The following is a 14,210-nucleotide window of genomic DNA, read 5'->3' as shown; positions in this document are numbered from 1 at the left end:
TTTCAGTCTGTACACACAGAGTGCAGTCCTGCATACAGAAAACCATATAACGAAGAGAATGTGTTCTCCTTCCGTCAGTGCACACAAGGTCAATACTCTCTTTATCATATACTATCATTCTTAAGATTAAAAGAGAAGCAAATCGTACGTGTATTTGTTTGAAGAGAATCGAGCATTCGCGTGTGAATACTTAACACCAATGTGAAGGTCGTCAAGACGGCGACATTTAGTTGGGACTAGTCGCTTATATAGCGCAAACATGCCTCTTGCTCAAAATATGATCTTTCTGTCTAAAAAACACCAATAAAATTAGGTAGTATGTAACTGTAATAGCGTTATAAACTACGAACACAATATGTTCCTCTGCCATCAGGGTATGTAGCATATGATTGTAACAGCAGTGGTGGATGTATACGTACACCAGGAGAACGTCTACTCAAACTGTGACGTCAAATAAATGATGTCCTAATTAGTCACGTGACTGACCATATCGTGTTACAGATGACAATGCCCAGAGCGGATGCCAGTGCCTAAATCCGCCGGGTTTGGATGAATTTGGAGCCACGGGGAATACCTTTGATGAGTGTTCCAGACTGCAGACATTTGATTATTTCGAGAGCAGCCAAGTGTCCTTTGCTCTTACCTTTGTCGCTGTGGGACTGTGTATTCCACGTAAGTAGTGATTGTGAGCTTCTCAGTCATGCTTGTATGATAAACTCTCACTACAGGAAGACGTTTAACGGACTGTTCTGGGGGCAGCGAAACAGTCACATGGGACATACACTCAGGATGGCAATAATAACAGTAACACACCATGCTTGTGATGTTGTCGTAGAGGTCAAGAGCAATATATTGTGAAACCCAAAATATGTGGATGGCTTCATGCAAAATGATATGTTTCAATTTGTCTGAAGTATGCCGAAATGTCGGCTTAGTTATGTCCAGAAAAACAAATTTCAACCTATCGGGTCTTTTTGTAAATTCGGCGAATTCATGTAATGTATGATGTTTTCTGTCCCATCTGTCATCGTGACGTAATTGACAAGATCCATGAAAAGTATGGCACATATATGGAAATGTCACGCTTACGAAATGTCACACTTACATCCCACGATGTGATCCTAATCACAGTTACGTTCGGTTCCTTATGCTTTTTACCTCCCAAACTGGCAGACAATAATTTTAGAGTGCAATCCTGACAAAAACATAGCCCTTCCGAAACTCGGCATAGTTGTCTGCAGCGATAGTGATTCCCCATGTTCACCTCACACTAACGAGGTGTTTACTTGTTTCGGTCACTGTATCGAGGGTCAACTAAACATCACACTAGTGAAGTGTTTGTTTGCGTAGATGTGTCGTGTATGAACTAAACGTCATACTGACGAGGTGTTTGCTTGTTTCAGTGACGATAGGTGTGCTAGTATTGATGGCCAAGCGGAGGGAGAGGAGTATGGCTGCCGCCAAGAGACGAACACCAGAGACAGGAGAATCTGATCCCAATAAGTTTTCAGGTATTGCATAGTGTTCAATAGCTTTGATGAGAGGATTATGTGAAAAAGTAAGATATCTCTGCTGCAGTCAATACCAGTCATGTTACCGAACCTGTCTCCTGCAGACAGTGCATGTCATACTACTAAAGCCCCTCCACCCTACTCTGTATACTGATGGAGTGCCACCTCACAATCTTTGTTACACAGCCGTGGAGTGGGTCGGGCCTAAAGCAGGAGAGAGGAACATCAAGGTCCACCTTAATCGGGATCGGAAGAAGGTTGACGTTACAGACAAGACAGGGAAGACGCTTCGACTCATAGACTTGCGCTACACTCAGAAGCCGGTCCATGTCCGGTTGTCCGATGACAAAAACCTGGACGTCATGTCCATCAGGGTTCCTGGAGAAATTGATCTGGTGAGAGTTGACATGTACAGATCGTATCTGGAATGTTTCCTTGGCGTTTTGTAGGTCGTTTTAATAGCAGTGGTGTTCTTATCGAGACACTCAAATATTGGTTTCTTTTGCAACTGACCTAAAGTCGATATATGTTATTATTTGTCAGAGTAGAAACTAGATGTTATTTTTGGCCCTATTGTCTAGGTATTGAGATTTACCAGCATGGGAGAGAGACAGAAGGTGTTGGGCAACATCGAAGCCTTCTTTCAAAGCATCAGCATCAACCGCGAGAAGCACGAGTTTAATGAGGTAACCATAATGAGGGATGCAGAGACTTACGAAGACAGGAAAGTGATGCTGGACAAGTTCTTCAGGGTGGTGTGTCTCCAGGTAAAGTTTCGGCTTCTTTGGAATGGATTATTTCAGAAAAATAATGGAAACCAAAGGCCCAGATTACACATTAAAGATAACAGAGTGAGAAAACATGTTATAATGAAGATATAGCTTTATATCAGTTTTGGTTGCTGGATATTCATAAAGTTGTAATAGTACCTACAGACGTAGATGGCTGTTCACAGATATCATATAATCTGTCATGTCTAGCCTCACCAATGTACCAGCCAGTTTCTATTTTCTAATTTATGACACCCAGATCTAAACTGAGCAACAGCACGTCCATGTTTAAAATAGCTAACTGTGAAGATGTAAGATTCAACACCGAACATCGGTTTAAACAAGGAGTATTCAAATAATTTGGTGCCTTTTATCAATGCAGAATGAGCGTCTTCTTGTTCGAGACTTTGAGTGTATCTAGAAATTCATTCAGAAATAACGTCCACTTCGAACCACCTGTTCTTGTCAAACAAATTAAAATTCATAAAGTGCTAATGTATGCTTTATCTTAGGTACCCAGATCTTGCAACCATTACTTTCCATTTAGAGAAGCATATTATAACATTTCTTTACATAACGCTTATTTCATATTTATAATATTTAACACCAATATCTAAAAGCCTTTTTGATGGTATAGATATACACGGTTTATCTTCCACATTTGTTTCGTACAAATGCGCTGAAACAGAGGATGTAATCCTAGGACCCGTCTACATGTATACTTTCTGTTTCATTAACAACATTAAGTCCCCATATTTCGGCACCGTATAGTAAGACTGGACAAATCTTGGTGTCGAAGATCTGGAAAAAAACAAGTCAAAAGGTAATGGCCTGAACTGTAGAATTAAATGCTTTCAATAGTAGTGTAACCTTTGCTTGCGATTCCACGATTTTTTCATATCAGGAGCACCAAAATGTTAGTCTGTTATTCAGTATGTGTATGTACAGCTTGCTGAAAGTACTTGTAATTGATATACCTCTGTAATATTTAACTACAATAGTGTAACCTTTCTCATGTATAGGTACAATAAAACCCATACACAATGATTCTGGAAAATATGCTCAATCAAACAGAACACTGTATAGCAACTGAATACAGGGAACTTGTATGTCGTCTGAGGACTTCAAAAATTGCTAAATGCTATGATATGATCCGGTCAAGCACTTTAAGATGATTTTAGTCCTTAATTGCTGCACAGATATCTTGTGTAATAGGGGCATCTAATATATATATTAGCAGTCTTGATTTACCTTCTCTTCAACATCGTGATGAAGAGAATGTAATTCGACATTAAATTATCTATATGCTGGAATATGTTTTTGAATTGTGTATACCACGAGTCCACTTTTATGTTGGATGAAGAAACACTGCACAAGGAGTTCCATAACAGTTTTCAATTATTCGGATTTGCAAGTAGGGTATCTTTTACAGATCAGTAGTAATTTCGTTTCTTAGAGTAATATACTCAGTATAATCATACTTGTGTCTGGCATGTGCATTCTGTCGTAACGACCCTTCATTATTAAAGTTCTGAAAAAACCCAAAAGTCTGTCCTTCTCATGTACACTCTTTGCCAAACAAATGTTGTGAATTTTGTTTATTAATGCCGTTTGCGTTTCATGGAATGAGCAGCTTGATATACTGCATCTGTAAGAAACGCTACTGCATTATTAATATCAGAAAGAACGTTGTAACCTCGTAACGACATCGAAGTCGTGACACAATGTGAATGGGGAACTTGAAGTGATAATATAGTCAACAGCACGTGTACCCACTGCTGAAACGAATGTATAATGACTTACACCGGCATCTGAACCACATCTACTATGCATGATAATGAGACTGAAGTAAACCCGGAGCTATAGCAATAGCCGCCCGTATTTATTGGTCACCATGTCATGCGGATGTCGTGATATATGGTGGGTATCGTGTACATACACTATATGTGTACATATGAACAATGGTCTAAACAAAAAAAATAGCATGCACTATGTAATCCAACTCTGTACCTGTTCTTGCATTAAAAACCCACCAAGTAGTATACCTACATTACCAAGCTCTTGAATTACGTCAAGCAATGATTCTTGAGAAATATGTATTCCATACATATTGGGTTTGTTGTTACACCATGAAGAATTTCCTGGGTTTATGCACATATGCCATACGCGTATCCGTGTTTGTGGAGAGCATAGGTTTATCAAACACTCTAAATATTGCATTCTCGGTACATTTCTCTAACTTAATGACTTTGTGTATGCTCTTTAATAAGATCCCGCCTGATAGTCTTCCTGCAGTGAATAATGTTACTGCCACACACTTTAATGCACCTACCATGTTCAAGACAAGTATGATGATACCAGGTCTCGGTGAGCCCCACAATGTCATGGTTTGCTGTGAATGATAGGAATACAGTATCACACATCTTAGAATAAAGACCATTGATGTTCCAAAAAGGACTCTAATACAAGATTTCGCCTAGGTGGGGTCACACCCCTTTCTATTATTCTGACCACCCTTTCTGTGTCTGTGTGCTCGTATCGCTCTGTCTGTCCAACTGCCTTTTTGGCTCACTAACAGGCGATTACTCGCTCAGATGTAACTAGACATAGTACCCCATGTGCGGAAAGTTTATCTGGCAATGATAATTGGGGAGTAATCTCTATTGTATAATACCCCAGTGAGCAGTAAGTAAGTACCTACCTGGAAAGGATACTTTGGACAGTAACCACGCACATAACGTACGCTCAAGTGCAGTACGTACAGATGGCAAGAATACTTGGAACATATCCACTGAGACATATCACTCTGAAGTGCTGAAGGTTCAACACTTGGACTTGTTGCACCCTACTCTGCTGAAGTCGCTGAAGTCGTTACCTCCACTTTCAGGCCATGTTCTGTTTCAGCTCAACATTTATTTGGAACAGTTTTGTTTCCTCAAATGGACAATATTCATGAATCTGGACAAATGCTATATGTTATTCCATGCTGATTGTCTTCAGGCGTTCAAGAAGAATGCTCGCGACATGAACTTGGAGTCTCTGGACGCCAAGGACATCAACGACATCCGCAACGTCAAGCTGACAAGGACAGAATTTGCAGATGCGCTGGGCCTCCAACCCAACTCTATGTTTGTGAGAAACATGTTCCTCTTAGTTGACCGATCCAGAGACGGCTTTGTATCATTCGAGGAATTTATGACAATGTTTGTCACCCTTGCTTCGGGTAAGGCCGTGTTGATCGTAATTGTGTCTTCAGATGTAATCAGGTTGGATGTTAATATTTCTTCATATAAGACAACATTGACTGTCTCCATGCTTCACATTGTTCCAGTTGTCACCCGAGCAAGCTTGTATTGACAATATTTGAATCATATTTGCTCTTCTTTTTCTCTCTACGCATCTACGATTTGAGTTTACAAGGCAGTTCAATAAAGAGTTATCTCCCTTCACAGGGAACGCCGAGGATAAAGCTCAGATGTTGTTCAATATGTATGATCTCAAGAAAACCGGAAAGCTCTCCAGAAACCAGTTCGCAAAAATGTTAAAGTAAGTGGTTCGTGATTTAAGTATTGCAAAACGAATGTGTAATGAAACACACGCTATGTGTCACTTGTAATGTGTTAATTGTTTTGCGATCCTTCCGACGGCAATATTTTGTTGTCATGGTATCACAGGTAAACTGTAATATGAAAGAAACGGATGCTCTTACCTTCTTTCGAGCACTTTAGTTAGTACGTTGAATGCTTGTAAAATAAGCAATATAGACAATCCATCAAAACAAATTCACCTATGTGTAATATTGAAACTGGGCTAACGTTACGAGGGTTGGCTGAAAAGTTCAGCCTGAGTGGTTTTTCCCCACCAGGTAGAGACAGGTGTTTGCCACCAATGAGGACAATCATTTAGTGAATCATAGACACAAGAACTACAAACGTACTAATAGTTTTATCTCAACTACAGCTCTTTTGGTAAACCTACCCTCTGAAATCATCAGAAATGGACAAAACTGAATACAGGGCAGTCATCAAGTACTTGCAAAAGAAAGGGATGTCCCCAACACAGATACATGCTGACATGGTCTCCACTCTAGGGGATGATGCTCCTTCATTTTCCACTGTAAAGAAGTGGGCTGCAGAATTTAAACGTGGCAGACAAAGCCTTGATGATGACCCACGCTCAGGAAGGCCTTCAACAGCAACCACTCCAGAAAACATCACGCGAGTGCTCGATATGTTGATGGATGATCGACGATTGACTACTCGACATATTGCTAGTGTAGTGGGCATCTCTCATGAGAGGGTTGAGCATATTATCACCAACGAATTAGGAATGACTAAAGTTTCTGCAAGATGGGTGCCAAAGCTCTTGACAGCAGAACAGAAACGTGTCAGGTTCCAGACGTCCCTTGACAATTTGCGTCGTTTTGAAGCAGATCCCGATGATTTTGTGGCACGATTTGTAACCATGGATGAGACCTGGATACATCACTTTCAACCAGAAACAAAATTACAGTCAAAACAGTGGAAGCATCCTGATTCACCAGCTCCGAAGAAAGCCAAGTCTGTTCCTTCAGCTGGAAACGTGATGGCATCAGTCTTTTGGGACTCCAGGGGTATTCTACTCATTGATTATCTTGAAAAGGTCAAACTATCAACGGCAGATACTATGCTGATCTACTGAACCAGTTGCGAGAAGCAATCAAAGCCAAACGACGAGGGATGATCGCTTAAGGTGTCCTCTTCCACCAGGACAATGTTCCTGTTCACAAATCGGTGGTGGCGATGGCAACAATCCGCGATTGTGGCTTTGAACTCATTGACCATCCTCCTTATTCACCTGATTTGGCTCCTTCTGACTTCCACCTGTTCCCCAAAATGAAAGAGGAACCCGCCGGTCGCCATTTTGCAAGTAATGATGACGTCATTTCCGCTGTGACTGATTTTTTTAGGGTAGCTGAAGAAGATTTCTTCCTGACCAGGATTCGGGCCTTGCAGCATCGCTGGCAAAAGTGTGTGAACTTTGAAGGGGACTATGTAGAAAAATAAATTACAAACGTGGACTTTGTAACTTTTTTTCACAGTGAGGTTTAGGACTTTTCAGCCAACTCTCGTATGTATGGAACACTAAACATTAGTGATGATTTAGGTAAGGTAAGTATGTCACGCAGTCAGGGTACCACCTCCCGCTCGCACCAGTTACTGTAAAAATGTAACATTATTGAGGTACAGAGGTACGTCAGTCACGGCTACGTGTGAGCAGTGTTGACCAACAATAGGCCAGACAATATGGCGGTGTACTGTTGACATGAGAGCAGTGTTGCACCGACAATTGGCCAGACAAGTTGGCGGTATATGTACAGGTGCCATCATCTACATTGTGATCTTGTTCCAGGTCGATGATGGATCTGGCGGACGCCAGTGTGGAGGACATGAAGGTGAACCAGCTGCTGGAGACCATGTTTGAACAGGCGGGCATCAAGGGCAAGGACAACATGACGTTTGAGGATTTCAAAAAGATTTTTGCCTCCGAAGAACATGGTGATATCCTCAAGAAAGCAACACTGGGGCTTGACGGTACTGTTATTCATATTTTCAAGAAAATTGTTGAAATCTGCCTTTGCATTGGATTCATATACCATGTTACATCACAGTGATTGATTAAACACGAGGTCTGTTAATCCACAGGCCTAAATAACATTCAGATCGAATTCATCTCAGTTTCGGATACAAATATGTACAGAACAACCCGTCTTTTCCTCACAGCTTTAGAAATCCATGTTATGGATGCAAACAATATCTGTACATGTTTGATATGATCTCGTTTTAGTGGACGGAGGACAGATTGACCAGCAGGTGGCCAAGGTACATGGAAACAGCATCGCAGATAGAAGGAAAACTGTCGTAGGAAACTTCAGGTACTCGGTTCCTTCTCTATGACAGCACATGGGGGTCAGGTGGTCGGATTGTGTCCCATAGATACCAGGATCCGATATCTAGGATAGCACTGGTTTTCCCGACTGTTTGGATCCGCTATCTAGGAAAGCATTGAATATCCCGGTTGTTTGGATCCGCCATCAAGGATAGCACTGTCTATCCTGTTCGTTTGGTCCTTGTACGGTATAAGGTTTAGTCATGAAATCATATTCCCTGCTTTGCATGTATGGCTGTCCTAGTTAAGCATCTAGCAGTGTTAGTGAACTACAGCTGAACGTGACGCTCAACTCGTCACTTTCCTCCAGCCTCACTGTTAACCAGGTCTAGCGACACGTACACATAACGAATTGGCTCTCGTCTCTCAGGAATAACTGTTTTACAGGTTTTGGTAAACAGACATAAAGATGAATACAGTCGTTTAACATGCAGTCAACAGTATTGACACGTTATTTGATGGACTTTGTTCATAGATCTCATTCCATAAACCGCAAAGCCAAGAACCGCCAGACCAACATCCGGGTGGCCACCCTGAAGACCCAGCCACCCATGACGCCCTTCGCCCAGAAGCTGTATGAGTTCACACGTTATGTGGAAAACTACAGACTGCAAATATTCTGGGGCACGCTGTTCACACTCGTCAATGTTGGAATCTTCGTAGAGCGTGCCTACTGTGAGTTCACTATTGTGAAGAAAATTTAACTTCCGGTCTGACAGAATAACTCAGCATTAATGCTGTGTTTAGACGACATAGTCTATACTCTTCAAACACGTAGGGGAACCTGAGCCTTCAGTCTGAATTGCTAGGTATTATCGAGGTATATACGAGGTATTATAGAGGTATATGCGAAGTATAAGCGAGGAATAAGCCAGATATATGCGAGGTATATATACTTTTGAAAGACAGATGTTTTATGAACACACCATTATTTCTCTTTACCGCCATCCCTAAACACAACACATGTGATGCACATGCACAATGCATCAGTCCGCACATGTGCATGGAGTGTCGGTTTTGATTTTGACTGTTCACGTTGTAGATCATTAATTGTGACAACCGTCTTGCATCACACAGTTACTTGTGTTTGTTTCTGTCAGTATTTCTGCATGAAAATGAAAAGCGTGTACATGGAAATTTCACGCCATGTACCAGTTATCTCTCAAGAGCGGTTAATCTGCAAACGGCTATGGTCATAATAATGTGCAGGTGGTGATACACGCTCCACTCATTAACTGTTATCATATGAACATTGATTCACTCCGATATATCACCCATTTAATCAAATTAAAACGAGGTCCCCCGAATTTGTTCAGAATGTAAGACAACAGTTGACCCTGTATTGCTTTTCAGTAATTTGAGTCACGTATATCGTCCTACACGCGTCACATCTACCATACACACACACACACGCACGCACGCACACACACACACATACATGTTTTCTGCTATACTGCACTGAAGACCAGCACAACAAACATGTACTGTACTGCACACACATATATGGCTAGTAATGTATTATGAATATAATGCTAGTACTGTATTATGCATATATGGCCAGTACTGAGTTATACATGTTTGGCTAGTATATATATGGCCAGTACTGAATTATACATATTTGGCTAGTACTGTTTTATACAGATGTGAATAACAAACCACAACTGTATCAAGTTCAACATATGGGTGGCTAGTTCTGTGTAGGGATGACGCGTGTCACATCCACATTACTAGGTACTGCACAACCGACACTAGTGCATACCAAGTAACCAGATAATCAAAGTTTGACTAGTACGACAATATTACTACTCATCCAAATTCTGCTACCAGATACAGGGACTGGTACCACATGTAGGTGCCGGGATCACCTGCACTGTACTAAGGTGCCTTGTGTCGTATACATGTGAGTAGCGCACTATACAGTTACCTTACCACAGCCACAATCATTCTAAACATGTCACCATTCAATACTGTACGTAACTGAAGATATTTGTACAAACCACCGCGAGGTTTCCCGTCACTGGTGCCATGCGCCTGCCTTCATGACGCGGCCTTTGTGTTGTTACAGTCTACTCCGTGGAGCGGGAGCACGCAGGTCTGCGCCGACTGGCGGGGTACGGGGTGTCCGTGACTCGGGGCGCCGCCTCCACCCAGATGTTCACCTACGCCTTTTTGCTGGTCACCATGAGTCGCAACACGCTCACCTTCTTCAGGGAGACGTTCTTACATCGCTTCATCCCTTTCGATTCATTCCACGCCTTTCATAAATACGTGGCCGGCATCGCCCTCTTGTCCACCGGTGCGTGTCTGGATATCTGTTGTTCTCTGATGTCAGGAAGTGTTTGTTATTGTTATTGTTTACGAAGTGTCTCGTGGAAAAAACATAAACGTGTGCAAGTAGGAAACGGTTTTGTCAGCCGTGTAGAAACTCCAAGCTTGAAACCTAGAAACATGGAATAACGCCCGACTACAGTATGCTAGCATTTGGTAAAAAACTTCATGAACCTGTAAAAATGCGTAACGTTACACACAATTTCCATGATGTCTATATCCCGACACACACACGTGGCTGTACATGTGAGGGGATAACAGACCATTCTAGAGAGTATTCTAGAGGCAGTTCCAGAGACAATTATTGACACCATTCTAGATTTAAACAGAGTTAATCTTACCACGCTTTGTTGTAGAAATGAACAAAATGTCGAATGTCACTGAATGGCGACTTTCTTTGGTGAACGTGCTTTGTTTTCCTGCTGCAGTCATGCACGTGGTGGGTCACGCCATCAACCTCTACCACATCTCCACGCAAGCTTCCACTGACTTGAACTGTTATTTCCGGGAATACTTCAGAGCGTGAGTAGACAGTCCTTGGTCAAACACTCCAGAGAACATAATCCTATCTGACGAGCAGAAGCCGAGTAAAATGCCCTTGGAGTAAACACCTACGATTATTGGCTTGATCCGTGGCTCCTCGAGAATTGACTGTCTGCATCGTCCTAGTGGCCAGAGAGCAAGTGCTGAATGTTGCCAGCACAGAAGCCATGTCAGAGGTGATTATTCATCTCTGACCTTTTTCTGTTACAGAACCCATATACTGGCCTCCTTTCATTACTGGGCCTTCACAACCATTACGGGTAAGGACATGTTTATCTCCGACAGAAAATAACATGTTTTCTCGGCTTATTTTAGTCCACTCGCAATTTAGGTATACATATTTATCGATACGGACAATGTCAATTTAGGTATACATATTTATCGATACGGACAATGTCAATTTAGGTATACATATTTATCGATACGGACAATGTCAATTTAGGTATACATATTTATCGATGCGGACAATGTCAATTTCAAACATTACATTTTCATCTTATACTTTTCTATTGGAGGTTCATTTTGTCTGTGTTGCCACCTAGGTTTGACTGGAGTCATTCTCACTGTGATCGTCATCATCATGTTCGTGTTCGCCACTGAGTACGCCCGACGACATGTCTTCAACGCTTTCTGGTTCACACACAGCTTTTACATCTTACTGTACATCTTCCTCACCATGCACGGGGCAGGGAGACTGGTACAAGACCCAATCTGGGGCTGGTTCTTCATCGGGCCGGTCGTCATTTTCATCATTGACAAGCTAGTCAGTCTGAGTAGAAACCGGGTGGAGATACCCGTCACCAAGGCTGAGATCCTTCCATCAGGTACGCTGCAACAACAACCTCGTGATAAACCACCTCATGAACCGTATCAATACTAACCCCTCTGCCATTGTCTTGAAACTACATCTTAATCCTCTCTTAGCACTAACCAGATATGTATTTATCTCCTATCTGAAATATATTTCCCGGTGAAGCGAGATAGAAGATGGTTTTGTATCAGGTATATAATCCGTATCTATCTTCCTGAATAGTCACTTCGACGTTGAAGGTACAGAAACGGTTTGTAAACGACTCTCCCCGTGGACTGAAGACACCTTGTACCCGCATAACACCCACTGGGGTTTCCTCTGTTACTGCTTTAGGAGTAACAATAATTAACATACGGCTTGAATGAGATTATCATGAATAATCTGTTCTGACAAAAACATTTACGTTAGCAAACTAAACCTTCGACGGACGTTCCCGGACATTTAGACGTTGGTTGCTTGGTGTTGCAGGTGTGACTAATCTTGTTTTTAAACGTCCACTGAACTTTGACTACAAGTCTGGCCAGTGGGTCCGTATCGCCTGTCTGGATCTGGGCAAGAGTGAATACCATCCCTTCACTCTGACATCAGCTCCTCACGAGGAAACACTGTCACTGCACATCCGGGCAGTCGGACCATGGACAAACAACATCAGGAGGGTATACGACCCCAACAACTCTTCAACGTTGCCAAAGGTAACATATTCGGAAATCAGTTTTCAGACAATAACTGTTGCGTATTTACAACCGTACCAAGGGGAGCTGGCTGACAGTTATGTATGTCTCCTCAGAAAAAAGGTTTTGAAATAGGACGCATCAGTGATAAACGTGAAGGAGAAAGGTTACAGATGTTACATTCAGACGAGGGACGGTTCGGGATATATTCTTAGCGCATTATCATGCATATTGTTCTATAAGCTGTTGGTGAACGATGTCTTTGGCTAGCTGAGAATACACCTTGTTATTGTATTGTCAGCTTACTATTGGTGAACGTGCTGTATAAACAGTATGAGTGTATGCTCTTTCAGTTATTGGTGGACGGCCCGTTTGGCGAGGGCCACCAGGACTGGTACCGCTTCCCTGTGGCTGTGTTGGTAGGGGGAGGTATTGGGGTCACGCCGTTTGCTTCCATCCTAAAGGACCTTGTCAGCAAGAGCAGGATGAAGGTCAAATTCCCATGCCAGAAGGTCAGTATGCGTTTCACTACCTTCACCGCTGGTTCACAAGAAGTTGAGCTATACTGAAGTTGTCACGTGTATGCTGTAGCAGTTGTATTTGTACCAGACACACCTGTAATCAAATTGTCATACCCATGGTGTTGCAGACACACCTGTAATCATGTTGTCACATCTATGTTGTAGCAGACACACCTGTAATCAAGTTGTCAAATCTTTGTTGTAGCAGTCACACCTGTAATCATGTTGTCAAACCGTTGTTGCAGTCACACCTGTGATCATGTTGTCAAACCGTTGTTGTTACAGTCACACTTATATCAAAGTTGTAGCATAAAAGCTACAATGACCACAATCTGTTTTGATGGTTGATGTTTCAGGTGTACTTCCTGTGGGTGACGAGAACACAGAAGAGTTTTGAGTGGATGACGGACATCATTCGCCAAGTAGAAGGCGCTGACACGAACGATTTGGTAGCAGTGCATATCTTCATCACACAGTTTCAGCAGAAGTTCGACCTCAGGACCACAATGTTGGTACGTCATGAATTGTCTTCATTCGTACTTAGTGAACACCTTCTGGACACTGGTGGGTGTCCTATACTGACTAACTGAACACCGCATCAGTATGATGAGGTGTCGCATACTAGCTTCCTCTGTACTAGGTGAACATATCCTGAACACTTGTGGGTGTCTCATACTGACTAACTTAATACCGCCTCAGTATGGTGGGGTGTCGCATGCTGACACCCTCCTGACCTTGATATAATGTCACTACATATTCCTAAAGAAGAAAGTACTTTTAGCGTTATGCTAGTTGTATCCCTGTCACGCCACAGTAAACAAAACCAATCAAGTGATGAATAAACTGGAACATTTGGGTTATTCCATTGGTCATGCGCATGCTCCATGCACAATTCAAGCTCGATGCGCCCATACAGTCTGTGTATTACTACTGCCTCAAGCTCGATGCGTCCATGCAATCTGTTTATTACTATTGCCTCAAGCTCGATGCGCCCATGCAATCTGTGTATTACTGTTGCCTCAGGCTCCATGCGTCCATGCAATCTGTTTATTACTATTGCCTCAAGCTCGATGCGCCCATGCAATCTGTGTATTACTATTGCCTCAAGCTCGATGCGTCCATGCAAT

At 42.3% G+C, this 14,210-nt stretch overlaps 1 protein-coding gene across 1 annotated transcript in view; it reads left to right on the top strand.

Moving 5' to 3' along the window:
* LOC137277291 (dual oxidase 2-like) overlaps positions 1-14,210 on the top strand; it is a 50,399-nt gene that overhangs the window by 32,475 nt on the left and 3,714 nt on the right. The window contains exons 15-30 of the mRNA XM_067808951.1: positions 502-672; positions 1,404-1,511; positions 1,698-1,906; positions 2,093-2,278; positions 5,282-5,504; positions 5,734-5,827; positions 7,673-7,854; positions 8,108-8,195; positions 8,685-8,884; positions 10,275-10,505; positions 10,966-11,059; positions 11,291-11,340; positions 11,623-11,904; positions 12,360-12,583; positions 12,916-13,074; positions 13,440-13,595. Coding sequence (XP_067665052.1) covers positions 502-672; positions 1,404-1,511; positions 1,698-1,906; positions 2,093-2,278; positions 5,282-5,504; positions 5,734-5,827; positions 7,673-7,854; positions 8,108-8,195; positions 8,685-8,884; positions 10,275-10,505; positions 10,966-11,059; positions 11,291-11,340; positions 11,623-11,904; positions 12,360-12,583; positions 12,916-13,074; positions 13,440-13,595 — 2,657 coding nt within the window. The remainder of the gene's footprint in view (positions 1-501; positions 673-1,403; positions 1,512-1,697; positions 1,907-2,092; positions 2,279-5,281; positions 5,505-5,733; positions 5,828-7,672; positions 7,855-8,107; positions 8,196-8,684; positions 8,885-10,274; positions 10,506-10,965; positions 11,060-11,290; positions 11,341-11,622; positions 11,905-12,359; positions 12,584-12,915; positions 13,075-13,439; positions 13,596-14,210) is intronic.

This window comes from Haliotis asinina, chromosome 3 (genome assembly GCF_037392515.1).
Source record: "Haliotis asinina isolate JCU_RB_2024 chromosome 3, JCU_Hal_asi_v2, whole genome shotgun sequence".
In the NCBI taxonomy this organism is placed as follows: domain Eukaryota; kingdom Metazoa; phylum Mollusca; class Gastropoda; order Lepetellida; family Haliotidae; genus Haliotis; species Haliotis asinina.
The sequence above is the reverse complement of the archived record's forward strand: the minus strand, read 5'-3'. Positions and strand labels throughout refer to the sequence as shown.